Raw genomic sequence first — 27,878 nt, forward strand, 5'->3', positions numbered from 1 at the left:
CTGATCTATTGTCTCCTTAGGGCCTTATCATCTATACCTGTGTTTGGTTCTCTGCGTACTGGAATCTGTCATATATAAACAGTGTCATGTGCAGGGCCAGGGCAGGAGAGCAACAGGGCTCAGGTGGGCAGATCAGTGAGAGCTTGTTTCAGGCCCCGGGTACTGATGGATATTTGCAGGAGCGCAGACTCCAAGGACCACTCTTGCAGTGCGTTTTCGATTTTCACCCAGTTCTTCATTTGGATTCGGTCTAAATATAACTTGAAGACAACTGGGTTTGCTTGGGGCCAATCTCAACAGTCTTGACATCAAACAAACACACAACATAGCTCCAACTGCAGACGGGAGACTCAGATAAATCGCTGCTAACCTATTGGGCAGCCTCTTAAATCAGCTCATTCCTTACAGCAGCAGCCACCTCTTTCTGCCTCCAAACAACTTACCTCTCTTCTTAAAACACCTACCCTCAGCCTCTCCAGACCCTCTCTCCAAAATCCCATCTACCAGCATGCCCCACTCAGAAGAAGAGAGGTGCCAGCGAAACAGCAATTGAAGAAATAAAATCTAGACTGGAGCCTCAGTTCATCTCAGCACTCAAAAAATCAGGTGAGGTATCAGTTCAACAGGTTCTGCAAGGTATCTCCAAGCAGCTCTCAAAGACCTTGAGGACTCAGGAATGTGAATGTCACCTAAATTTTGCAGCCCCCCACCCTCTGTGGGCCTGGGCTGGACCATGGTGGATGTAAAGGAGGAGCATTTGGCTTGGTCTGCTGGGTGAGGTTCTGTCCTAGCCAGAGGTTCTTATACCTGGGGTCTGGGGCTCACCTAAAAGGTCATTTGTGTTGATCTTAAGGGAATCTCCCTGCCTCTGTGCCTCTGCAGGGACAGGCAGATGAGACCCTTGGTGATCCAATGCTTCCTCTACAGCATTTGCTGTGAATATGAGGCTGCAGTTCCTGATGTAGCAGGAAAGGGGACAGGCAGAGTCCTAACGCTTCTTGAGGTTGGAGGCGGAAGCATGGACTAGATAAGCCACAGCTCCCAGCAAGAAGGAGAGTTCTGGATGCAAAAGCACATTCTCTCCAGTGTCCCAGATGAACTGGGGGCAGCCAGGTGAGAGAAGGCAATAGTGAGGACAAACCAGCCCCTCCCAGCTGTTCTAGAAGTTTCCAAAGAAAAGCATCTGTTCTTAAGGTTGCTTTTGTGATTGGAGGCGATCCTGACGGCAGTGAACAACCATTGAGGTTCTTGAAAGTCTGGGAACCAGGGGCTTCCCTAGCGGCCCAGTGGTTAAGATTTCGTCTTCCAAAGCAGGGGCTGTGGCTTCAATCCCTGGCCAGAGAGATAAGATCCCACATGCCTCTTGGCCAAAAAATCAGAACATAAAACAGAAGCAATAGTGTAACAAATTCAATAAAGACTGCATTTAAAAAAAAAAAAAGTGTGGGAACCAGTGAGGAGGGGACCAAGAAGGGGAGAGCCAGGCCAGGAGATAGAGCTGGGAGGTATTTCCAGCAGTTCCATTGAGAGAGGATCACGTGAAACTGGTGGAGCCTGGGGGACTCAGTGTGGTGGGCACCGTTGCTGCTGGGCTTGAACTGGCCCTAGTCCTCCTCCAGGCTTCCTTCTGCAGGCATCCATTGACAGTACACAGGAGTGAGTCACTTAACCAGCCTATTGTTCTGCTGCTGACCCCCATACTGTCCACAAGTCACCATCAGAAAGTTGGGCATCAGCCGTGCCAGGCCCAGCAGGCATGGCAATACCGAAGTCCACCAGCTGCCATGTGTCCGAAAAGGAAATAATTATAACCTGGTGTGGCTACCTTTCCATAGGGCCACACTGGCTCCTGTTGATGGTCACTTACCTGTCCAAGTGCCTTGGCAACCCCTGCCCAGGATGGACACCCAGGTCTGGGGTCTGTGGTGTAGAGGAGTCTCCCCAGCCAACTCCACACCCTACCTGCCTGAACCCCTCTGCTCTCTCTACATCTGTGTTCACGTTCTCCTGGGGAACAGGCAGCACTGGCCTCTGCACCTTTGCCCTAGTTCTCTGGGCTGGCAAGCTTGGCTGAGCCTAGGGTCACCTGGCACTCCAGAGGCACCAGCTGACCAGATGATGGGCAGGGGAAAGGGCCTGGGCAGCAGGTCCCAGAGGAAGGATCCTGTCTGGAACTCTGACACCATCTCTCGGTCGCAGAGCTGGGAGCCCCGACTGACTCCGGCTTCTCTCTCCTGCAGGCAGCCGAGGTCGGCGTCTCTAAATTGCTAGTTACTCCTTTCTTCAATTAAGGACGATTCTTCTGACACAGGAAGTTAACTCCCACCAGTTAATCTAATGGCCTTGTGTCCTGATGTGTTTGCTGTCTGAAGGCAGGGCCAGCAGGTCACAGCCCGCACATTCGGGAGCTGCTCTGGGGGGCCAGGGCCCCACATTCCCTGTTGGACTCCAGAGCCACACAGCAACACTGATCTTCACGTGGGGGCTGGGACTGCAGTGGAGGTTGGAAGTGGGGAAGCCATGAATGGAGCCTGGAAGTGGGTTGTCATGTGGCAAGTCTCCTTCACCTCTGGCCCACTGCCTTCCCATCTGAGAAATGGGGGCATGGAGGAGGGCCTGGCTAGATGATTTCTGTCATTCCCATCAACTCGGCGCATCCCCTTACCCGCCACATTCCCCTGCAAGGACTTGTGACTGCATGGAGTGGTGGGAGGGGTCTTAGTGCCCACCTCAGGAAGCATGATGTCTTTGCCTATGCATTCACACACACACACACACACACACTCGCTCTCACACACATGCACACACACACATGCAAGGTGCTGCCTGGAAGCAAGGCCCCTGCCAGACTGCGGTCACTGCTGCTGCTGTGAGCCAAGGGCCCGGGGAGGTGTTCGAGCCTAGGTGTGTCCGCTCTGAGGCCACTTTATTGTTCCCCTGTGACAACTCACACCCACAGAGCAGGTGGCCAAACCTGGACATGGTCCAAGCAGTCAGGTTTCTGACTGTGCCCCACCTGCAGGGAAGGGTGAAGACAGTCGAGCCCAAGGGACAGAACACAGGCTCTAAACTAAGCACCGAAATTTCTCGGCCTCCCTTTCCTTGTGTGTGTTACGTGCTCAGTCCCTAAGTTGTGTCTGACTCTTTGAGACCTCATAGACTGTAGCCCTCCAGGCTCCCCTGTCCATGGCATTTTCCCAGCAAGAATACTGGAGTGGGGTATTTCCTTTTCCAGGGGATCTTCCCAACCCAGGGATCAAACCCACATCTCCTGTATTGCAGGTAGATACTTCACCACTGAACCACCAGGGAAGCCCTTCCTTACATATAAACTGGGCATAATACAAGACATCCGAGGATATTATGTAGGGAGTGCCTGAGGGTTAAATGACATGATATATGTAAAGCCCTGAGCATACCACCTGCCCACTGATGGCTAAGTCTACCCCCACCACGCCTGAGTAATGGGGAAAGGCTGCAGGGATTCACTCACATGCTCCCAGCTGCTGACGGATGGCACATGCTGGCCAAGAGCTCTGGCTACAACCTCAGAGCTGCTGAAATTCTGTCTATTGGTCAGCACTGCTGTCTGGTTCCAAGATCCAGCACTCTGGGGCCTGAGAGACTTCTTGGGATACGTGACTTTCAGTACTAAAAACAGGGGTCTCTGGCAAATCAGGATGGTTGGTCCCTCTTGGTGAAGCCATGCTAGGGGTTTGAACAGATTGTCCTTGGTTTGGTTGAGTGAGGTCCCAGAAGGACCCACTGAGGGTGGGGTCATACAACGTGCAGATTTCAGCTAAAACAAGGGGAAACATTCCCACGATCAGCAGTGTCCAAAGATGGAAAAACTCTTGTTTGAGATACTGAGCTCCTGGTGCTTGGATGTAATAAACCAGCAGCTGAAGGGCCACTTGAGGGGGATCCTGTGGATGGAGACAAAGTCCCGGGGTAAAGGGTCAATGCTGGGCCAAATGCCCACTGAGGACCCTTTTAGCCCCAGGTGTGCCCTGTTTCTATAGATGGGGTAATGGGACCCTGGAGTTGGGACCATGGCTAGCCTGAGCATGGAATTATTCTTTTCCCTGGACAGCAGGTGTGGGACAGGGTGGGTGGGGAGTTTGGCTACAGGTTGCAACTGGGTTTTAGCCCTTTCTGGTTCCTCGGAAGGAAGCAGAGAGCATCTTCCCAAGGGAGCTTAGCTTGGGGGAGGTTGAAAAGTCACCTGAGAACAGATATCCCCTAGCCCTCTCCAGCAGCAGAGAGCCAGGCAGCTGGCTATGGGGGTGTTGGGAGCTGCCAGAGCCTGGTCAGCCATCTGTTGGGCCCATGGATCTGACCCAGCCCTGGGATAGGGATAAGACTGCTCTCTCCCCTGGGCCTCCCATCTGGCTACCCCCCAAGTGCCAACGAAACAACTGGCCTTCTCTCATCCCCTTTTGGGGCTGGACCGTGAATTCCTGGCCACCACCAGGCAGAAGCCACAACACCAACCTCCCCAGCCTCTGCTGGGCCTGTTCACCAGGATGTCTGCCCTCCAGGTTTGGGAAGTGAAGGGGGGCTATTGCTCACCGCTAGGCTCCTGGCCTCCCCAAACTGCTCCAGCCTGGAATCCCAGGGGGACTCTGCATGTGTTTTTACACCTTCCTTTAGAGATAAGGGCACAGAAATCCCTTCCCCTCTGAGGCTACTTTACACCCAGGTTCTGGATCCCAGAAAACGATTCCGTGGAGCGGGGGCTGATGGAGGGTCCATCTCGCCTCCCATCCCTGGAGCCACCTCCCTCTTGGCTTCCCGGGAGCCTCCCCAGGTCCCTTCTTCCTTTCTGTCTCTGCTCTCTGTCACTCTCCAGGTGCCAGGGTCTCGAGTCTGCTCCGAATTTCTCTCCCCCTCTCCCGTCGGTGTTCGGCCCCAGAGGTGTCTCTGGCGTCCAGTCTCCGTGGCTCTCGCCCCCGACTCCCGGTCCGCGTGCCCATCTCCGCCCGGACCGCAGTGTCTCCGCGTCTCCGCGCCCGTCCGGGGCTCGGAGCGGAGCGTGTCGGAGCGGCGGCCACGGCCCCGGGCGGGGGTGCGGGCCCGCGGGGGCGGCGTTGGGCGCCTTCCTCCGTCAGTCCCTCCCCGGCAGCGCGGGGGGGGCCGGCGCGGCCGCCGCTCGGCGCCTTTAAGGGAGCGGGAGGGAGCGGCGAGGCGGCGGCGGCTGCGGTGGCGGCGGCCGCGGCGAGCGGGGCGGGGGCGCGGGGCGCGGCGCTCGGAGTCCGCTCGCGGCCGGAGGCGGCTGGGCGGCCGGGGCCGGGCTGGGAGCCGCGAGGAGCGCGCGCAGCGCCGCCGGAGCCCGCCGCCCGGGCCATGGCCCAGGCGGGCCGTGCAGGTGAGGGCGGGCGCCGGGAGGGCCGGGCCGCCGGCGGGGGGAGGCACTCGCGCGGCTCGAGGTTGGGGGCCGCCGGTCCAGGTGAGCCCCCGGCGCAGGTGGGCGGAGGTTCTGGGCGGGCCGCGCGGGCGGCGGCGCGGCCGGCCCCCTGGGAGCGTGGAGAGGGGGCTCCGCGCGCTCCGCGTCCTTCCTGCGCCCCCGGTCACCTCGTGGGACACCGTGTGCCCTCGCCACCGCCCCTCTGGAAAGGGCTAGGTCCGCGGCGCCCCTGCCCGGCCCGGCGGAGGGGAACGATCGCCACCCTCCCGAGACCCTGGGCAGACCCGGGCGCGGGGACCGAAGGCGAGGTCCCGCGGCTGCCGCTCTATCCCACGCACCGCACCCCCCAACCCCAGCGCCAACCGGGACGCGCCCCCTTGTCCTGCCGCTCTCGCTATCCAGGGCGCGACAACCCCCCCGCCCCCAGCTCAGGCAGGAGACCCAGATTTCTTCTGGGGAAGGAGGGGTGCTCCGCTCCGCACCGGCTAGTGAGCCGTCCCGCCCCCTCCCCCTCCCGGACCCTGAGAAGCAGAGCCTCAGGGGCCGAGGTCTGAATGGGGGTGCTCTTCTGCGGTCCCCGGCTCTGCGCTCCCCCAGACCCAGGCCGTGTAGTCCGGGGTGTGAGGGAGTGGGCGTTAGTCATTTGTTCATTCATTCAGCCAGACGTTCATTCACCAACATCTGCTTTGTGCCAGGCCCAGAGCTGGGCACTGGGATGAGGAGGTGGACCAGATGCTGCTCCTGTTGGCACTCTCTGGGCCCGAGGGTGACTTGGGAGGGCGCTGCAAGGAGGGTGGCAGCAAGCCTGGTCGCAACAGGGCCGGCTTTCGAGGCTGGCATGTGTAAATCTCCCGTGAACTCACACCCAGCCTGTGACGTTGGCAGGTGCCATGGCACCCCCTTGGACTCAGCAGTGGTTTGGCACGAACCCCACCCTCTCTCCCTCAGTGGTGGCAGTGATGGAATGAGTGTGAGTTCACTTCTGCACACACTTGGGGTGGATTCTGCTGGGCTGTGTGTGTGTAAATCCACTGCCAACCCTCGGATGCTGCCCTGATCCTGGGCCGGGTCCCGATGCTCCTATACATAAGCTGGGTGTGTGCTTTTGGGTGCCTGAGGATATATTCCCGTTCTGTCCCCAGGAGTCCTGTCGGGGTGGGGCTGGTTGTGTGCGACACAGCCAGTGAGGAACACATCTAAACACCCCCTTTCTCACTTCCCTCCCTATTCCTCTCCAAAGGGAGGCTCCAGGAGATGACACCCATGGGGCTGGAAAAGGCGGTCTCCCAGGTCCTTGGCCACCCCTATTCTTCCCACAGAGCACGTGGCAGGTGTGCGTCCCACCCACTGTCCTCGCTCCCTGTGTGCATGCGTGTGCAAGTTCATGCACACCCCTTGCACACATCACCTCCCCGAGCACCGTCAACACAACAGCAGTTAACCTTTGCTGCTTTTACTAGGCACCAGGCGATGCGCACCACCATCCTGGGAGACAGGAAGTGTTACTCTTCCCTTTTGAAAACATCTGCAAACAGAAACTCAAAGAAAGAGCTGTGTCCAGGTGGCCCAGAGGGTCTGGGCAGAGCCTGGATATCAGGCTAGACTGTAAGGACTTCTAACAATGGATTTCCTCCATTGCTACCCTCAGAGCAGCCCTTCCGCCTTGGTCTGTGGGTCGTTTGGTCTCTAGACCGAGAGTCCGTGGGAATTTGTTCCTGTGACAGGTGAAGAACTGCTCTGCCCTGAGCACTGGTGCCTCGTGCTATTCTAACATCTTGTCTTTCCTGCTGCAATTTCATGCTCGGCCCTTTCCCTCAGGGCAGCACAGACCCCCCTTCTCCTCCGTGGGTCCAACAACCCAAGCTCCTCCCTCCCATGCTCAGCTGCCACCCCAAGGAGCCTTTGGGATCGACCCTAGCAAGATCGGATTACTCCTCCTCTAATGAGTTCTTCCAGGCTCCTTTGCATTTTGTAAAAGTCCCTTCTCTTCCTAAGCCTTCTAAGCTTGCTGGCTTGAAGACAGCAGGCAGTAATGTGTGCATGGAGATCGAAGTCTGTGAGGATGGACTGGTGAGCTTTACACAGAGGGAGTCCTCGGAGACAGGAGCCCAGGTCCTTCTCTTTACAGCTAGAGAAACTGAGACCCAAGGAGGGGATATAACACAGACGGGGTGGCTATTCCGGACCATCTACTGTGGATGGACAGACTGATAGTCAGAAATGATCAGGCCTTCACCCTGGGGGTGACATTAGAACTGAGGAAGGGTGACGGCTGTGAGAATCTGGCCTGTGAATGAGAGTCTGCTCTGTGGCCTAGGAGGTGTTCTGTCTAAATCTGGCCAAGGGGGCCACTGACTAGAGATAGAGGTTTGGGCCTCAGAGCCGTCCTAGTGCCTGACTCCAAGGTCATTGCACTGTAGTCCTGTGAGAGCAGCCCAGACTTGTGCAGTGCACACCCTGAGCAACCAGCCATGGCTGTGTCAACAGAGTCACACAGGAGCTGAAGGGAGGCAGTGAAAGGAGCTTCCATGCTGCCAGGAGAACCCAGGTACAAGAGAAAATGTAATCAAGTCTTAGAAAGGATTGGATAAATGGCAGAGGGTGGATCCAAATGGGAAGATTTTGGTCACACAGACCAGGATGGTTATGGTGCCCTGTGTCCAGTCTTGAGAGAAAAGGCTGGGCAAGGAGAGCCCTTGGTCTTGGCTTGAGGGAGCACTCGATCTACTGGACGAAGGAGAGATGCTACCTATGGGATGAAGGTCTGCAGTAGGGAGGAGAGTGGGCGAGTGGGGAGGGTCTGGGAAATGACCTCTTACAATGCAGAGCTGTCTGGCAGGCCTCAAGTGTGTTGTAGACAGGGAGGAGGCCAGTGGGGGCTTGAAACAGTGAGGGCTTAATTCCTCTAGAAGCTGGGCCTTTAAAGGCTGGCAGAATTTGGACAGAAAGGTGGCAAGGTGCAGGTGAGACCTCCTAGTCTTGGGAATGGGAAAAATGTGCCTGTAGAGGGTATGAAGGGGGTGGGTGGGGAGGAGGTGCCCAAGCGTGGAGAAAGCTGGCTGGCTGGGGAGAAGGTTCCTGGATGGGTGCAGAGGGCTGCGAGAAACTCTGGAGAGTATGGAAGATGGGAGGGACGCGTAAGGTTTGGGTGTTTTGACAGATCCCTCCTGGGAGGGCAGAGAGAGAGGCCAGCTGGGCAGGGCTCAGTAGGGAAGGGTTTGCGCTGGTTCCTGCCAGCCACTGGGCCCCTCCCTTCCTCCCTATGCCCCTCTGGCCTAGGCAGGCTGGCAGGCAGGTCAACCCTGGGGGCAGGACAAGTGGAAGCCCCCTGCCGGGCAGGAGCCAAGGCAGCAGCCAGGACGGTTTTGGAACCTCTCTGGCTGGGCCAGTGCCACCCTCTGGAGAGGCCAGCGGGGGCTATAGGACTGGGCCTTCTTCCAGGCTGGAGGAACTAGTTTATTTGCTCCCAGGTGTTGGGGAGAAGCCAGCAGGCTGGAGTGTATCAAACCCAGTAATTTGAGTCAGTAAAATACTGATCCTTTAGGAGTAGAGCTGGGGGCACGCCTTCAGAAACTCATGTTCAAAGCGTTCGCCAGGAGCTGACACTGAGGCCTGGGGAGGGAGACCCAGTGGAAAAAGGTGGTGGCAGAATTGGGCCCAGAACCTGTGTCTCCAGCGTTTTGGTTTGAACCCGGTTCTGCTGTGTCAGCTGCCCTCTCACCATCCCAAATTCAGACCTCCTCCTGGGCCTCTGCTTCGTGGTCCCCGGGTGGTGTGTGTGGGGTGGATGGAGGTGGGGGAGGTGGCCGGATCCCTCAGAGGACAGAATGTTTTGGAACTTGGGAAAGGGACCAGCTCTGAGATTCTCAGGACTTTGGGGAAGAGCCAGGAGATTTGAGGCACGACTCAGAAACTCCCGAGCCTGGAGTACCAGGATGGCTTTGCTGTGTATCTGCCGAAGGGCCTCATGATTCTACGTGGAGATGGCAAATTCACCTTTGCAGGTTCCTAGGGAGTCATGTGTGCATGCTCAGTCGCTTCAGTCATGTCTGACTCTGTGTGACCCCTTGGACTGTAGTCCTCTGGGCTCCACTGTCCATGCGATTCTCCAGGCAAGAGTACTGGAATGGGTTGCCATTTTCTACTGCAGGGGATCTTCCCGACCTAGGGATTGATCCCATTTCTCTTACGTCTCCTGCTTTGGCAGGTGGGTTCTTTACCACTAAGGCCACCTGGAAAGCCCCTAAGGAGATGGCTAGGGCCAAATCAGACACCAGTGCCCCAACTCGAAGCCCTTATAAAACTCTGCCTCCAGGAAGCCTTAGAGGCCTTCTGTACAGTCGTAGAAGTGCTGGAGCTTGGGCCTGTCTCTGGATCCTCTGCTGAGTTACCTGTCATAGCAGTCACCCTGGCAGGCCCCAGCAGGCTTCAGCTTGAGACCCTCTGGTGCCTCTTAGCCCTGCCTGTGGTGAGGTGTGGGGTGGTGAGTCAACACAGCACAGTTTGGAAAACAGAGTCCCACAACGAGCACGTGATCCTGGGCCCATAAACCCTGGTGGAGGTCTTGGCTGGTGTTTGGGAGTCCAGTGGTGGCACAGAGTCTGAGGACATGGCTAGACCCCGTTCTCTGGGGCCCTTTCTGTGTCAGACTGGCCAGAATGTGTGATGTTTTCTCGTATATGTCTTAGTGGACTGTGACAGTTCATGGCTAGAAGAGTCTTGGAGATCTTCCGGTCCTACCAGTTAATTATGCAGGTGGGAGACCAAGGCCAGAAAGGCAAAGGTTTTTCTCTGAGCTCTGGTGTCTTCAAGAACAGAGGGTGTGAACTCCCAAGACCAGTGAGGCCTTGAGGACTGGGGGCCTCTTTTTGATCTGGGTGCCTCCTAGAAATTCCCTGGGATTCCAGGCTTGGGAGAGGGTCAGTGATTAGCATTCCAGGAACAATCTGGCTCATTTTGGGTAGCAGTCAACATGCTCTCCTATCCAACAAAATGCCAGTGTCTCTTTGAAGTAGGGCTGATGTCATTCCCATTTCATGGATGAGAAAACTGAGGTCCAGAATGGTTAAGTATCTGATTCCAGGGTCACACATGAAGTTAGAGGAAGAGCTGGAATTAGAACTTAGGTCTCTTCTCTTGGATTTAGCATTCCTAGGAATTTGACTGTGTAACAAAGAATAGACCTGGCCCTGTCACTGGCTGCCCTTGAACTGCCCCTCTGGGCCTCAGTTTTCTCACCTGTAAAAGGGGAAGGAGAAGGAAAGAGTTGGGGGGACAGGACAGCTCTGAGTTTGCTCGAGCTCAAACACTGCTCTCTTCCTTCTCAGCCTCTCTCCCCGTGGCTTTACTGTGCCTTTCGGCCCTCACCTCCTCCCATCTCCCTCCTCATGGGGACCCTCCCAGAGGCTGGTGGGGATGGGAGGACAGATGGGGAGCTGAAGATAGGCATTTGGAGAGCACCTGCCTCCTGGGGGTCCCAGGACCCCAGCCTACCACCACATCTGCTGCCAGGAGCTTTGTGGAAGGGGGTGGCCAGGGCCCCCAGGGAAAGGGCTGGGGGTGGGAGTGGGGAGGAGAGAATGCATAACAAATGAGTTTGGAAATCAAATGGGATCTGAGCTCCCCACCCACTCCCTCAAACCTCTTTATACTCCCTCTTTTAAAATTCTTATTTTCTGAGGAGAAGGAAAATGCTACCCGGCACCCCTTTTGCAAACGAATGGGCGCCTTAGTGAGTCACGCAGGAGGTAAATGCCACCTCCAGGGCCCCACGGCTGCCTGCCTGCCTGCGGAGGCCTGCACAGCTGTGTGGCCTCCAGCCCCCATGGGGGTACACGTGTGGGGTGCCCCCTGCCTGTCAGAGGCTTTGGGGTGGGACCGGGTGCCTGCAGTGGAGCCCCCACCCTGCCTCCTCCAGGCTCTCTCCAGGGTGGCATTTTATGAGGTTCAGTTGTGGGTGGAACCACAGCTCAAGTTGGGGCCAGGCTGAAAGCAGGCGTGGCCACATCAGGGCTCGGTTGGAGACTAGGGGAGGGGCTTCAGAGACTTGGGCTGTGACCTGTCCGTGGGGTGAATTCAGGACCTTCAGGGAAGGTTTTGTGGCTGTGGGTCTGCCAGAGCTGGGGCCTGGGGTGGGGGTGGGGGTCAGGTGCTAATGAATCTGTCTCTGGAAACCAGAGTTCAGGGGCATTAAGCACTTCTCTCTAGGTATCCTGGCAGGGGCATGGTGTGTGTGCTTGTCTGGAGTCTCATCTTCCTTTTGGAAGGTCAGCCTGTTAATTTGCAGACCTAGGGCTGGGGAGGCCGGGGAGGAGGTGTTCCCCCTTCCCAGATGACCTGTTATTCCAGAGGGAGGAAAGTGGCCGTCTGTTAGCCGGGGATGCCAAACAAGGGTTGAAAGCAAAAATAGAAACACGTCGGGCTCTGTGTCTGGGAGGGCCACCGAGTTCTGGTGGATCCGAGAGGCCTCTTCTGAGCTGTCTGCCGCTGATGCTGTGTTTGCTTGGCTCGGTGTTTGCAGAGCACGTCACTCCTGCGCTCCTGACCTCCTCAGGGATGGATCTAGGTGTGCAAGCTCTGGGCTCGGGCTCCAGGGGCTGCAGCTCTTCCATGAGCCTGTCTTCAGGGGGTTTGGAGTGGCTGTGGCCACCCATCCATCCCTCAGACACCTCTGACCTTCCCTGGATGGCTCCCGAGTGGTTCAGCTCACTGCTGTCTGGATCAGAGCTCCTTTTGGCCTCCCATTCCCTTCTCATCCCCCGACTTCCCACCTCCCGTGAAGCTGGTCTCAGCTGACCGACTCTGGAATCATCCCTTGTGGTAAAAAGAGCTATTTTCAGCCTTCCCATTACTGCCCAGTGGGGGGGTGGTGTTTATCCCTTGCTGCCTTTTTGTTTCCTTCTTGTACAGTGTAAACGGGAGCGGTGTGGAGAGCATTCCACAGCCCCACCTGCGGGGTCCCAGCTGGCAATTCCCTGGTGCTGTGATTTGGCACCAGATGCAAAGTCTAGGAGGGGCAGAGGCCATCTTGGCCCCCTCCCTGTGCTATAGTCACCCCAGGGTAGCAGGGGGCACCAAGGGTCCCGTGCAGTCACCTCAGCCTTGGCTGGTGGGGGCCACTCCCCTGCTGCTGCCCCATTCAAAATGATGGCAGTCTTTGGTGACCTTAACGACAAGCTGGCCAGCTCACTGAGGTGGGGAGGCCTTTAAAGGAGCCCCCAGAATCCTTTGTTGAGTTTATGACAACCTCCACCCCCCAATCTGGCCTCCCCACACCTTGGTCGGATGCCTGGGTCCCTCCTGGTCTCTGTTCCCTGGTCCACACTGCGGGTCCTGGAGTGATTGGAAGGGGCCCCTCTGTCCTGGTTTCTGGGCCTCCCCACCCCCTCCCCCTCCCTTCCGAGGAGCCTGCAGGTGGCAGAGCCATCAGTGGTGAATTAGCAGGTGGACTGGAAGCTCCCGTTAGAGGCAGGAGAAAGCCTCTCCCGTATGGAGCAAGAGTCTGGTGGGACAGAGCAGGGACATCTGGGGCTGGAAAGAATTGTTCCAAATAACTCAAAACTGTTGGGAGCTGAATTGGCAGAGCAAAACGAAAGTACAATAGATAGCCAAAGCTATTAATCACTAATTATCTCCTAAATAAAGTAATTAATGGGTTTTTAAGTGGCATATTTATGAGACACCAGCAGGTCTTCAAAAACCACATTTTTTTTTCCCCCAGAGCAACTAGTTGGGCCAACTGTGTCCTGTTTGGGAGACTGGGGTTGTCATCCTACCCTCATGCCAGCCAACCTCCCCACCCGCACCCCTGGGTAGGGAGTGTGACCCCATCTGAGCTTCTCCCTTTGTCATCACAAACTTGGAGCAGAGCTCCTCTGAACTGACCTCACTGGACTGTCCTGGGGACCACAGGAAGTGCCTGCAAACCCCTGGCAGTGGTGGAAAATGCTGCACAGAATTTAGTGTCAGCTGCAAAAATAGCCTTGAAGTTATATGCTACAGCCCCTTGATGGTGCCCAGGGTCAGGCCGCAGTTGGTGGCTAGAGGCATTGCTTTTTTTTTTTTTGAATCATTGCTCAATGTGCGGTTGGGTCGAGGCTTAGTTTGTGGCATGGCCTGTGGTCAGCTTCATGGCCTGTTTGGGATTGGGTCCCAGTTATTCTGTGATTGGGGTTGTGACTTGATCTGTGGACAGCTCGAGGTTAGGCTGTGGTTGAGGTCAGGGGTGGGCCGTGGCTAGTCCGAGGAAAATTCTGCAGCCTGGAGTCTCAGCCTCAATCCTTGAGTCCACCCCTGGACTGATGGAGCTACCTGGGTGCCCTGGAGACTGTATTCCTTCCAGATTCTCCAGGATCTGGGCTTCAGGTGCTGGGAACCCCAGAACACAGGCACTTCTGGGGTGCCTGGCATGTCCCCTGAAACAGGCCAGCACACGAGCTCATCAGTGGTGCCTACAGCAGTTTGGGAGATAGTTAGGACCTGTTTCTATAGCAACCAACCCCCAACCAGCACTGGGTTCCTTCAATAATGCCTTTTTCTGGAAACAGCTTCTCTTGGCCTCTTGTTTCTCCCTGGGTGGACCCATAGCCCCTTGAAGGCTGAGCATGGGCTGGTTGGCCCTGATTAATACTGTCAGGCTCATCCTGACCCAGAGAGGGGGCCTGAGGACATTCCCTATAGGATGCTTTCCTGAGAGAAGGCCCTCCTGAGATCTACCTGGAGCTGGGCCACGCTGAGCATAACAAGAACTTTCTCTGGCCCTGGGCTAGGAGAGGCTACAGGCCTGGGGAGGATACCTACTGGGTGTTTGCCTGGAGGAACCCACAGCCCATTGGAGCAGGCAGGCCTGGACCTAGTCTACAGACAGGCACTCTGATGAGCACAGGTAGAGGACGTTACAAAACAAAGAAGAGGCAGGTGCCCAGACCAGCGTGGGGTCAAGGAAGGCTTTCAGCTGGTGGCTGGGGGCTGGGGATGGAGGGTATTTCAGGGACCAGGAGCTACAGGAGCAAAGTCTTGGAGGGACAGAACATGGCACAGTGTAGCGGGGGTGCTTCCCAGTGGTGACATGTTACTGGAACCCAGACTGATGATGCGTGGTGGGGCTCAGAGAGATCGCAGGTCCTGGCTTTAGGTAGCTCAAGATCTCGGGGAGCGGGGGCAGACAAGACACAGCCCCAGGGAGCTGTGCCGGCAGAGAGGAGAGAGGCCAGCCATGCACCAGAAACAGCCCCAAGAGTGTCAGGGCTCAGGCTATTCTAGCCTCTGGGTGAGGCGAGCAGTTCCTGCCCTGCCCTCAGGGCTCCCATTCCAGGGGCTGGAGGAGAAGGAGAGGGGCCCACCCTTGGGAGCGTCCACTGTGAAAGGATCAAAGAAAGCCCCGTGGATATCATTATTTATTTATTTTATTTAACAAACCCTTTTACAGCACTGTCTGAGTGCCAGGCACTATGCCAAACCTTTTTCAAATATTCATTCGTGTGATCCTTCCAGCAGCTCTGGAAGACTGTTATAATCCCCATTTTACAGAGGAGGAGACTGAGGCACAGCATGCTGTAGTGACGTTTATGAAGATCACTTACATGAGAAGTGGCAGAGCTGGGATGTGAACCAGCCCTTCCCTGGTGGCTCCGACGGTAAAGAATCTGCCTGCAATGCGGGAGACCCAGGTTCAGTCCCTGGGTTCGGAAGATCCGCTGGAGAAGGGAATGGCAACCCACTCCAGTATTCTTGCCTGAAAATTTCATGGACAGAAGAGCCTGTCTTTTCACTACTGGGAGCAGGAGGGGACAGTGAGAGGCGAGGAAGGCAGGGCTCTGGGAAGAGAGGCAGAGAGGAGGTGGGCCACATCCCTCCCTCCCACTCCCCTCCCCCCCAGTCCCCCCTCGCACCCCTGCCTGCCTGTAGGAATCTTTCCCAGATTCTGTGCATCTCTCACTGCATACAGCATGTAGAAGGACCCCTGGGACCTCAAGTCAGAGCTGAGGAGCAGTGAAGTATGATTCTATGTGTGTGTGTGCCTGTGTGGGCCACATTTGGGCTCTGGACTCTACATGTCCTGGCTTCCCAGGTGGCTCAGTGGTAAAGAATCTGCCTGCAATGCAAGACGCGCAAGAGATATAGGTTTGATCCCTGGGCCAGGAAGATCCCCTGGAGGAAGGCATGGCAAATCATTCCAGTGTTCTTGCCTGGAGAATCCCATGGACAGAGGAGCCTGGCAGGCTACAGTTCACAGGGTCACAAAGAGTTGGACAAGACTGAAGTGACTGAGCATGCATGCATGCTCTCTGCATGTCTGTGTCCACGGGGCTCCCACCGTCCTCAGGGCAGCTGATGATTTAGCAGCATCGATGGTCAGCAGTCAGACCCGGATGCTTGTGCTTGTAGAACCTGCCGTTCTCGTGCCCGTATATGTGTGTGTGGACACAGGAGACTGGGGCCTGCCTGAATGAGCCCTTTCCTTCTGAGGCACAGATTGCCGGGATCCAGCAGGCTGGCCAGGTCTCCGTTTCAGATGTGTCCTCAGGCGGGACTGGGCACAGAAGCTGTGGCCACAGTCACGGGCAGCAGGCTCAGTGCTGGGCACCCACTTTGGCCAGCTCAGAGGTGCTGTGACTCCCTGGAGGCCTGGACATTGGCCGGTGTCACTTGAACCCCTGCAGGGCCACGGCGGTCACAGCAGACGCCCATGTTCCCTCCCTCGCTCTTACACTTGAGAAATTTCTGGGTCCAGCGTCTCTTGGAAATGGCCTAAGAGATTGCTTTGACCCCTGTCTCTCCTCCCTCCCCCGTTCCCCAGCCTGGCCAACTCTGCCCCCACTTCCTTTAAGGCTCAGTTCTGCCTCCTCCTCCAGGAAGGCCTCCAGGCTGCCTGCCTCTGGGAGGTGCTGTCTACACCTCTCCGGGCTCGGTTGATGTGGCATTTCACCCAAGGGCCAGGCCGCCCACCCCTCCTTTGTCCTATGCCCTGTGCCTGGCCACATAGGCTGGGCCCCGAGGCTGGTACTGAGGCCAGGGATTGAGCCCATTCAGTTTTGTCAGAGCTCATACCTCCTAGACAGCATCTGGTTCAAGGTCTGGCCCAGGAGGAGTTGGCCAATGCCTCCTGCCTCCCTCAATTTACTGGGCCAGGACTTTCTTCGCTGTGGACTCTCTTTCCCCTCAGACTGGGCTCCCAAGAGCAGGGTGGTATCTCCCTTCTGGGGTGGGGAGCTCTGACCTTCAGGCCGGGGCTGTCCCCGGTAGAGGGCAGAGCACCCACTGTTGGCTCCTGTCCATCTTCCAATTCCTGTGTCCATGGGAACCAAGGCTAAGGTGGGGAAGTGGGTGACTGCTGGCTGCACTCATACTGGGGAGTCCCAAGCCTGTGACAAGGTCAGGGAGACTGCACTGGGCCTGATGGTGACAGGCAGATGGATCAGGAGAGGGGCAGGAATGGCTCCCTGCAGCCCCTTCCCCTGCACCCCCTTCCCCTGCACCCTGCTCCTCTGAGCTCTGCTTGGGGACCAGTGCATCATAGGGTGTTTGTTTCTCTGGATTGCCAGGGAAGGATTGGGGTATTCCCTTTTCTCTTTTATCCTGATTTAGAGTGTTTTTTTGGTCTGTGCTGGGTGGCTTGTGGGATCTTAGTCCCCTGACCAGGGATAGGACCTGCACCCTCTACACTGGAACCATTGGATCGCCAGGGAAGTCCCTTGATTTAGAGTTTTGAATAAGTGTGATAGGGAAGGTGGGACAGAAGGAGCGTCTGTTGGAGGATGTAGGCTGAGCCCTGGAGACCCTGCAGCCTGGGGGAGAGAAGCAAGGAAGAGACCTGGGCTCCTGCCCTGAGCTCTTCTGCAGAGCACACCCTGTCTGGTGGTCCTGAGCCCTGGAGTCAGATGGACCTAGGTTCAGATCTTGCCTCATCCTTTATGAGCTTTATGACTTCAACTGAATGACATCACACCTCTGAACTTTATTTCCTGAACTGTAAGATGGGAATTCATGACATCTGCTCAATGGGACTTGGTTAGGATGACTTTAGATAATACCTGTGAAGCTGCCAGCAGATCATTTTTTGTTCATTTGCTTGTTTAACAAACACCTCTTAGCTCTCTTCCGCCTGGGACCCTGTACTGGACACAGAATTCAGAGAGGTGAAGGGCAGGGACCTACCTCAAGGAGGTTGTGCTTCTGGGCCTTTGCCCTCACTGATCTGGGATCTAGGTACCCACCTCCTCTGACTCTCAAGACCATATGTGGCCTTTAGTGACCTGACCAGAGACCCCCCTACCCCTTGGGAGACTTCCTGAACCTCTTGGGCATCTGGGTCCCCTCTTCTGGAAGTAAGCAGGTGATAGACTCTGGATAGAGGTGAGAACCTTAAAACCCACCTGTCCTGAGCTCCCATCCATGACAGACAGGTGAGCCCTACCTGCTCGGGCTCCGTTTCCTCTCTCATCTCTTCTTATACCCGCCTCCCCCTCTGTCACTGGCTCCAGCCACGTGGGTTTCTTTCTGCCCCTCACGGGTAACTTTGCGCCTGCAGTTCCTTCATCCAGGAAGGCTCTTATTCTCATCCTCTGCCTGTCCGTGCCACGCATGTGTGCCAGGAACGTGCGTGCACACACACGGATGTACACACCAGCGCTTAGCATATCTGGCTCTTTCTCACCATTCAAGTCTCCCCTGACCCTCCACATTTTCAGAAGAGTCTTCCCCTCATGCCCTCCCCAGACTCTATATCAGTGTTTTCCTTTTTGGAAATATGACCTTTGCCGTTTGCTAAAAAAAAAAATCCCTGCACGCCGGAGGAAGAGATAAAGGGAACATCTTCCTCCAGAAGCCAGGTGACGGCTGCTTCTTAACATGATCTGTCCTTTTTTTTTTTTAATAATTTTATTTATTTGTTTTATATTTGGCTGCTCTGGGTCTTCGTTGCTGCTTGAGCTTTCCTCTAGTGGTGGAGATTGGGGGCTACTCTCGAGTTGCAATGCGTGTCCTGCTCATTTCAGTGGCGTCTCTTGTTGCGGAGCGTGGGCTCTCGGGGCCCCAGGGCTTCAGTAGCTGTGGCGCATGGGCTCAGCAGGTGCAGTTCCTGGGCTCTAGAGCACAGACTCCGTAGTTGTGGCACAGGGACTCAACTGTACCATGGCAATGTGGGATCTTCCCAGACCACGGATTGAACCTGCATCTCCTGCATTGGCAGGTGGATTCTTTACCATTGAGCCACCAGGGAAGCCCACATGATCCGTTCTTATAAGTTCTTTTTGCATCAGGATAGATAACTGAAATCTCCCTACAGATTGAATACCTACCTTTCCAGAGGCTGTTTTGAGCAGCCTGTCTGCAAAGAAGGGAGGACTGTAGCAGGTTAAAACAAACTTAGAGTGTGCATTTAAAAACCAGTGAAGGTATGCATTTTGAAAACAAAGAGGATAGGACTAAACCAGATAAAAGATGCTTTTAAAGAGAAAATCAACTGTAGATACTGACCATAAAAGAGACTCAACACTCAGGTGAAGGGTTCATGTGGAAGGAGAAACAGCGCTGGTCCAGTGTTTGTAACTCACTGGGTGACAGCGTTCTTTTGACGATGGAGCCGAATGCCCTTGTCATCATCCCTCGGTGGATGTACAGATCCAGGCATTCATGCCTGTCTGTTCTCTAGGCTACGATGACACTGTAAGAGACCCTTGAGGAAAAAGGGCATGGTGGAGGTGGGAAGGGACGGTTTGACTTTCTTCCTAGCACTTGCTACTGCTGAAAGAATTATTGCTGCTTCCTTGTTTCAGGTCTGGCTCCTCTGTCCCCTGTAGAGTGTAAGCTTTGGGAGGACCCCACTCTGTCCCTCTTATTCACCTCAATGTCCCCAGCACCTAACACAGTGCCTTGCAGGATGGGCAGCTCCCTTTGACACCCCCAAAGCCCCACTCCCTTTCTGCCCATTTCTAGCTGGAAGAACATCTTCAAATGGAGCTGGACCAGGCTCCTTGAAGCCTTCCCTGCTGCCAGGCTCTCCCCACTGGGACTCCTGCCAAGTCCAGTCCATCACATGGTATGGGTGTTGCGATGACCTAGGGTGATGGTGGCCCGCAAGGATGGATGTGGTGGGGAAGATGAGAGAGGGACAAATTCCAGAGCTCTCCTCTTTTCCTCAGGCTCTAACACAAGCTCTCTTTAGGAGGCGGGGGGTTGACAGGAATGCCGTTGCCCTTCTTTGTTCGTGGGTGATCTTTATTCGTGGGTGAAGTGTATACCGTGCGGGTAGGAGACCCACCTTAACCAGTCCCTTCCCGCTGAAACTTCACTATTTAAATTCAGGAAACAAATTGACACAGATATATCTTTAGATGAACCCACCAATAATTAAACTCTTGCTGCTCATCATACAAAACTCAGGGACCAAATAGATGAGGTTAATATGACTGTCCTGACTGTCCAGATTCTTGCTTTCTTAGAAATGGAATAGATTTGAACAACAAGGGATATTTGCACATTCATTTCGTATGTCTGATAGCTTTTATATCCTTGATATCTGTTGATTGAGAAAACATATAAAATTAATGTAAAATCAGGAAGGATTTTAAATGATTGTATTTTTTGAACCACAGAAGTCTTCGCATACATTTAATGTATACCTGTGCACTTCTTTATTTTATTTTATTTTGGTGCTATTGTAAATGGCATTATTTTTCAAATTTCAAATTTCAGTTGTTCATTTCTGACATACAGGAGTGCAACTGACTTTTGTATTTTGATTTTCTATCCTGTCATCTTGCTATCCTCAATAATTAGTTCCAGTAGGGTTTTTGGTTTCTTTTTTTGTAGATTTTGTAGAGATATTGTTTTCTAGATAAACAATCATGCCATCTGAGAATAAAAGCAGTTTTATTTTTCCTTTCTCATATGTATACCTTTTATTTCTTTTTCTTGTCTTATTTCACTAGCCAGAACGTCCTCCATATACATTTGGGAAACGGTCCCATAGTCATGTTAGAAATACTCACTTATGGTGTACCTGGATTCTTCCAACTCCCTTACAATAAATCCAGGGTCATAGGAAGGAAATTACTGATCAGACTGTCATGCCCTCCACACTGTTGGGTGAGAATGAAAAGCTTAGAGTATCCCCACTGGGAATGTGGGGGCAGACCCAGATTTACACCCAGAAGTGACTCCCAGGTTGGTTTTCCTTATGATCTCTGCCTTTTCTGTGTTTCAGAATGTGGTCTTTGCTTGGCTTCAACCAATGAAGCTCAAGCGGGGTGTGTGTTTGGGAGTTTGTGGTGGGCGGGGCAGGAGGGACAGGCAGGAGGGCTGGGGACCTGGGCTGACCTGTGCTGGCCTCTCCCTTCAGGAGCAGTTTATGTTCTGGGATCTGGGCTCAGGGCAGGAAGCGGTGCCAGCATCCTGCAGGGTAGCTGGGTGCAGTGAGCTGAGGCTGCAGCAGGTTTCTGGGGAATGTGTCACGAGGTGTGTTCTAGCCAAGGCTGGGGGAATGCCCACCTCTTGCTGGTTCATTTACATCTACTATGTGCCAGATCAGCTCCTCAAGCATCAGTTGGAGTTGAAAAGTTTCAGGGGAAAGTCTTTTTCAGATTACTTATTGCACAGATAGGGGAACCAAAGTAGGGGCATTGCTGATGCAAGAAGCCATGTGTACTAGATGGCCAGGGCTGAACAGAGTAAGATAAATCCTGTGTGCAGGGTGGTTTTACTGCTTTCCATTGAATTATGATGCAATCAACTGCAAGATGCATCACTATTTTCTATACCCCAAGAAGGAATACACAATGCCAATGAAATTAGGACATGCCATCATGTAAGATGCACCCCAGTTTTAAAGCTGTAGAAGTGTGGAAAAAAAGATGTACATCTTAGCACTGATAAGATGAGTTTATAAAATTAATGGTCATACGAAGTTATATGTGCAGTGTAAACATGGAGGTTTCCCTGCCTCTTCTTATTAAATTTTGCTCTGTAGAGGTAATCCCTATTGATGTTTGGTGCTTGTCCTTCCAGACATTTTAGAGCATTTGTAAGTATAATTATATAATAATTATTGTTGTGAGCACTTGCTATATGCTAGGCCCTGTGCTCAGTACTTCAGTGTATTTTATTTCATTCTTCCAACAAGCTCGTGGGGGCAGGTATGACCTTTCCTCACTTTACAGCTGGCGAAACTGAGGCTCAGACAGGTGATGTGACTCACCTGACGTCACGCAGCCTGTAAGAGGTGAGGGCCTGAGCTTGAATCCAAGGCTCTTCCAACCTCAGACCCAGAGTTCTTAACTAACAAGCGGTTCATATCCTCAGTGTGCAAGCAGGAGTATATTTTCCAAAAATGGGATCAAAAGAAGCATGGTTCTGGGACCCAGGTGCATTTTTTTTCCTCTTAACCGTACTCCGTGAGTGTCTTTCCATGTTAATACATAAGGAGTTACTTTAGTTTTCTACCAACTGCAAAGAATTCCCTTGCTGACTGTTTGTGAATATACATCTGGTCCTCTGTGGGTGGACACTGGGATTTCTTCCGGTTGGTGGGTATCACCAGAACACTGAGTGGATCAACTGTGTATTGCCATCTTTGTCTACTTCTCTGATTACTTCCTCGGGAAAATTACCAGGTCAATTTTCTCCTAACGCTTTTATGGTTTTAGTGTTTACAATTAGACTGGAATTCATCCACAATCTCCAGTATTTCACGTGACTTAGGAGCCATCAGAGGGCTTCCTGAATGTGCCAGGTACCAGCTGGTTTCCTGAGAGTCCCAAAGTGCCAACTAAAGAGGCTCTGAAAATGGGGGGGTAGGAGAGAGAGGCTCCTGACCCAGCTGTGTCTCTGGCCTTCCTCCCCCGGTCCTGGGGCAGGAGGTGGGTTGGGGCTGAGTTTGGGGCCCCCAGGGGGCCACATTCGCTGCATGCGCTTGTTCCTGTCTTCTCTGGAATACCCCCCAGCCTACATCCTGCCCTCTGCAGGTATTAATAATAATAGCAGGCATCATCACTGAGCCTCCCGAGATATTGGCGCTGAGCATGCATTATTTCTGATCCTTCCAGCTCGGGATTGATTGTTGTTGATATTTTATAGATGGAGAAACTGAGGCTGAAGTATGGAGTGGGAATGGCCTCTAGGCTGTAAATAGCAGGGACGGGGCAGAATGCAAGCTCCGGTCCCTCTTCTCTTAGTTCGGGGCTTTTTTCCTCAGGGGAGGCTGCAGTCCCACCGTGGCTTGCACACGTGTGCAGCAGACATCACTTCTGCCCGTCAGGATGTCAGCTTCTCCTCTCCTCCACCCTCTTGAAGCTGGCCATAGCCACGTGACTTGCTTTGGCCAATGACACCTGCGCAGAAGTGTGTCACCTGTGAGAAGACGTGTTCACGACTGGGCATGACTTTCTGTGCTCTCCTCCCCTGCTTCTGAAAGCCTTGAAGTCCCTTTTCGAGATGCTGGCATCATATGGTGGCAGCTATGAGTGACTGCCGTGGCCAGAGCCCCCTTCCTACCTGTGTGTGAGTGAGAAATGAACTATTATTGTTTCAATGTCTAATTGCACATTCATTTATTTTTGGCTGTGTCTTTCATTGCAGCATGAGGGTTTCTCTCTAGTTGTGGCACGCAGGTTCCAGAGCACGTAGGCTTAGTAGGTGCAGTGCATGGGCTTAGCTGCCCCACGGCAGGTGGCATCTTAGTTCCCCGACCAGTGATCCAACCTGAGTCCCTTGCACTGGAAGGTGGATTCTTAACCACTGGACCATCAGGGAAGACCCTGTTATTGTTTTAAGATCTTTTATTAACACAGCAAAACTTACCTGATGCTTCCTGATACATGTGTCACCTTGGCAGCATCACTTAACCACCTCTGGTCTTGGTTTGGGTGTGTGCAAAATGGGCACCCTTGTTCCTGCCCCGCCGAGTCATCTCAGAGATGTGTTTGGGGTTTAAATGAAAGCACAGCGGTGGGATGGCTCTATGAGGGGCAGTGCCCTTGATGTCAAGAGGGCAGGGATGTGCAGAATGCTGACCAAACCTTGGTCCAGGGGTGGTCTGCGTCTACTTCCTTCATGCCAAGACACAGGCAAATGCTTGGCTAACAGGTGTGTTTTCTTTGGCAGGTGGCCCTCCCCCGGGTGGTGGTGCCCCCTGGCACCTTCGAAATGTCCTCAGCGACTCAGTGGAGAGCTCTGATGATGAATTCTTTGATGCTAGAGGTGAGTGAAACCCATCCTCCCATCACTAGCTGGGTGACCTTTTTTAAGCTCCAAGAAGGGGCGCTATCGGGAGTTGATCTCTCTCCCCACTCAGAATCTGCAGTTCCTTGCTTCATAATCACCCAGGGCTGGGGCTCAGCACCCCGTCTCGCATTCTTTGAGATATTTACTGAGTTGCTCAAATATTTCAGGTGCTCATGGTACTGCAGTAAACCAACAGACATGGTCACTGCCCTGGTCAAGCTTACAGTCTAGTGGGAGAGGCAAACATCAAACAGTTACACGAAGGAGAATATAATCACAAATGGAGAAGGAGGGACTTCCCTGATGGTGCAGTGGCTCAGACTTGGTGCTCCCAATGCAGGGGGCTCGGCTTCAATCCCTGGTCAGAGAACCTGATTCCACATGCTGCAACCAAAGATCCTGCAAGCTGCAACAAAGATCGAAGGTTTTGCCTGCTGCAATTAAGACCTGGAAAAACCAACTAAACATATGCACACTAACAAAAACCCCAAACGGGGAAAGATGCTTCTGAATAAGAAGAATCAAATGTTAATAGAGTGATGATGGGGATATCTAATTTAGGGTGGAGGTCCTTAACATTGTCTCTGTAGGACTGAGGGTAGGAGTTGGCTAGGTGAAAAGTGAGAGGAAAGAGCCTTAGGCAGAGGACATAGCAGGTATGATGGTGCTGAAGCAGGAAGGATGGGGCCTTCCAGGAACTGAAGGAGGCCTGTGTGCTGGGGGAGAGGGGAGATGAGACTGTGTGTGACCTGGTAGGTAACATGCAAGATCAGCCTACAGATGGGAGAGGGAGCTGGAGTGGAGATGGAGACCAGTTAGAAAGATTATAGCCGACGTTCAGGGGAGAGACGACCGAGGGGAGGATATGTCAGCTCTGCATTTCGGTGCCGGGTGCTTGGCCAGCACACCAGGTGTAGCAAGGGACACTATGTAAGTGAGGATGGAAAAACAAGAAGCATTATAAAGGGGCCTGGTGATCCAGTGGTTAAGACTTCGCCTTCCAAAGCAGGGCATGCAGGTTCGATCCCTGGCCGGGGAACTAAGATCCCACATGTCTTGGCAAAAAATCCAAAACATAAAACAGAAGCAATATTGTAACAAATTCAACTCAGACTTAAAAAAAATAAAGGTCTACCTCCAGTAAAACTCTTTGTGAAAAAGCCCTAGGAGGATTGGAGAAGAGGGCACCAAATGGGGTGGGCATTTCAGACTAAGAGATGGACCTGAGCACGGTCTCAGAGATGGAGATGGGCAGGGCAGGTGTGAGGACCAGTGGGAGGCAGAGTCTGCCTGGACCTCAGGAGAGAGGACCCTCCCGGCCGTGCTCCTGAACTGTGCAGGGGTGGGTGAGACCCACAAGCCCAGGAGGGTCTCCAGTCTAGGAGGATCCTCAAGTCTTGCTTGGTCGGCTCAGCTCCCCTCTGGGAAGTCACCGTCTTTGGGGGATTGACTTACTCCTGAGATAGAACCAGCTTTGAAATGCCTGGTTGAACGGAGTCTTGAAAAGAGAAACAGAGCATGTGCTGGGAAGACCTCTGGGCTCAGAGCAGGACAGTTGGAACGTGGCCTCAGACAGTTGGAACCTGGCATCACAGAGCATGCTATTGACTTGTTCTGTGATGTCGGGCAAGTCTGTTACCTGCTTTGGGCCTCAGTTTCCCTATCAGCTCTGTGCCTCCAGAAATGGAGACTATATCCAGTTCAGGTGATTTGGGGAAGAATCACAGTGGGGTTGGCGGTGGGATGCTGTCCCAGTGTGAGGCTCTCCCATTTTTGACTCTGGGTGCCAAGTCCCCTTCCTGATGCCAGCCCCGCACCAGCCCATTTTGGGCTTCTTGCCTGTCTCCCATTGGTGTCTGCTTGGAGTGGCAGCCGGGGCTGACTTTCTCCATAGCAACTAACCCACAGTGTGACAACAACTGCTTCAATATTTTGACGCTTAGAACACTTTCATTTAAAATATTTTTGCAGTTCATCAGGGCTCTGCATTCCCAGATGACGAGGATGGCTCACGGCGGGAGGCGTCTGCGGGAGGCGCTGGTCAGCTCCACCTCCATCCCAACAGCCCTTTGAGCAGCTGTGGCTCCACCACGCTGCCCCCGCTGCGGACCCTCAGCATCCGTCCTGCGCTCCCATCGTCTCACTGCTCTGTCTGCGCTTCCCAAGTCGGCCTCATTTCTAGTGCCTCTCTTACGAGTGGTCCCGCCTTCTCTTCCTTCATCTCCACGCTGTCCTCACTTCCTCCATCTTTCTTTCTCTCCCTGTCCCAGGATTGCAGACTCCCCTGCCTCTTTCCCTGACTTCCACCTCTCAGCACTGCCTACTGGACTCTGAACCTCAGGGCTCCGCTTGCCCCTTCCTAGGTCACCTCTCCCAGAGCACCGTAGGTCTCAGTTGCATGGTCCGCCCACAGGCTGCTGGAACCTTCTTCAGTTCTGAGTTGCCAACTCCCCACCTCCTGTCTGTTCCCTGAGGTGTCCCAGGGCAAGGCCTCTGCATGTTTCCTTGGCTCGGGGCAGTAAGAGGCGAAGCCAACCTCCTCCGCTCCCAGGAGCTGACTCAGGCCAACCGGGCCAGCGCTCTCAGCATCGAGGGTCCAGCTGTGGGTGTCCGCCCAGCTTTCTGGGCGTGCTCTGAAGGGTCACCCAATCCTGGGCTGAGGCCTGACCTGACCTGGTTGTGGTCTCCGTCCCCACCTGCATCCTCCTGCCTCTACGGTGCCACCTCCCCCTGCAGTGGAGCCATACTGTCAGGAACAGAGGCCAGAGCATGGAAGGGGCCTGTCCAGATCACACATCAAGGTGGGGACAGAGGGGCTGGAGCCAGGAGCTTAGTGTCCAGGCCAGGTCTTTTTCTTTGACTTATTAATGAAGACGGGGCCCTCCTCCCTCCCTTTCTCCCTCAAGCTCCAGTCCATTGGTCCAGCACTAGGGTTTACCAGGGGACGGGAGATCCTCATGGATCATGGTCTGGTAGCAGAGAGAAACTCTTAGGCTCTGGGGGCTCTGGTTGTGTATGTAAGGAAGGGGAGGGGCTCAGAGGGGCAGTCACTCAGGACTGTGGCGCTCTCTGGGTCTATAGCAACCCCTGGGCAAGATGCCGACTCCCGAGGCCATGGCAGCAGGTGTGGGGCCTCAGGGTGGTTGGTACCTCTCACTGGATGCTGCAGGGTGGGTGATGGGGTCCAGGTGCCCCGACCCAAGAGGCTCCATACCCCATCCTGTCGATGGAGTCCAAGGAAAGCTGGGGAGCCATGGCAAGGTTGGAGTGCAGAGTGAGGGGAAACCCATGGTGGCCAAGAAGGGACATGCCTCAAACCCAGATCATGTCAGGGCTGGGGGTCCTCAAGGTCTTTGAGTTCAACACCCCCACTCCATTTTACAGGCTGGAAAACTGAGGCCAGAGAACTGGGAAACTTGGTCAGGGTCACACAAAGAGTCAGGCAGAGCAAGGGCTAGAATTCAGTCACTCATTCCCTCTCTCAAGTAAGTATTGAGCATCTGTCCATCAAGTACCAGGCAGTATTCCCTGAAGGGGACACAGGGCAAGTAAACCCCATCCTGGCCCCCATGGAGCTTGCAGTTCATTTATTTATTTTGGTCATGCTATATGACACAGAGAAGGCAATGGCAACCCACTCCAGTACTCTTGCCTGGAAAATCCCATGGATGGAGGAGCCTGGTAGGCTGCAGTCCATGGGGTCGCTAGGAGTCTTTCGCAACTGAGCGGCTTCACTTTCACTTTTCACTTTAATGCATTGGAGGTGGAAATGGCAACCCACTCCAGTGTTCTTGCCTGGAGAATCTCAGGGGCAGGGGAGCTTGGTGGGCTGCCATCTATGGGGTCGCACAGAGTCGGACACGACTGAAGTGACTTAGCAGCAGCAGCAGCAGCTATATGACACACAGGATATAAGTTTCCCAACCGAGGATCAAACCCATGCCCTCTGCATAGGGAGTACGGAGTCCACAGGACTCCAGAAAAGTTCCCTGGACTGTCCAGTTTAGTGGTGATGGATGGGAAGACAACATACAAGTGAGTTGTATGGATAAGTTCCATAAATAAAATAATACAAAGGAACAGACATATCAGCAAAGAAGGTAAATGAATGAAAAACGAAAGGTGAAAAAAGTGAAAATGTGTTCACCATCGTTAGTTATTAGGAAAATACAAACTAAAGCCACAATGAGATACTGCCTCATACCTGTTAAAATGGCTGATTACGACAACCGACCAGAATGTGGAGAACCGG

General features: G+C 54.0%; 1 protein-coding gene across 1 annotated transcript in view; it reads left to right on the forward strand.

The window, feature by feature from the left end:
- Window positions 1–5,246: 5,246 nt before the first annotated feature.
- Window positions 5,247–27,878, forward strand: part of PITPNM3 (PITPNM family member 3) — a 97,789-nt gene continuing 75,157 nt past the window's right edge. Inside the window, exons 1-2 of the mRNA XM_055404177.2 lie at window positions 5,247–5,368; window positions 23,507–23,602. Of these exons, the coding sequence (XP_055260152.1) occupies window positions 5,347–5,368; window positions 23,507–23,602 (118 nt within the window). The 5' untranslated portion in view covers window positions 5,247–5,346. The remainder of the gene's footprint in view (window positions 5,369–23,506; window positions 23,603–27,878) is intronic.

This window comes from Moschus berezovskii, chromosome 20 (genome assembly GCF_049115385.1).
Source record: "Moschus berezovskii isolate FMDL1 chromosome 20, NW_MosBer_1.0, whole genome shotgun sequence".
Lineage (NCBI taxonomy): Eukaryota > Metazoa > Chordata > Mammalia > Artiodactyla > Moschidae > Moschus > Moschus berezovskii.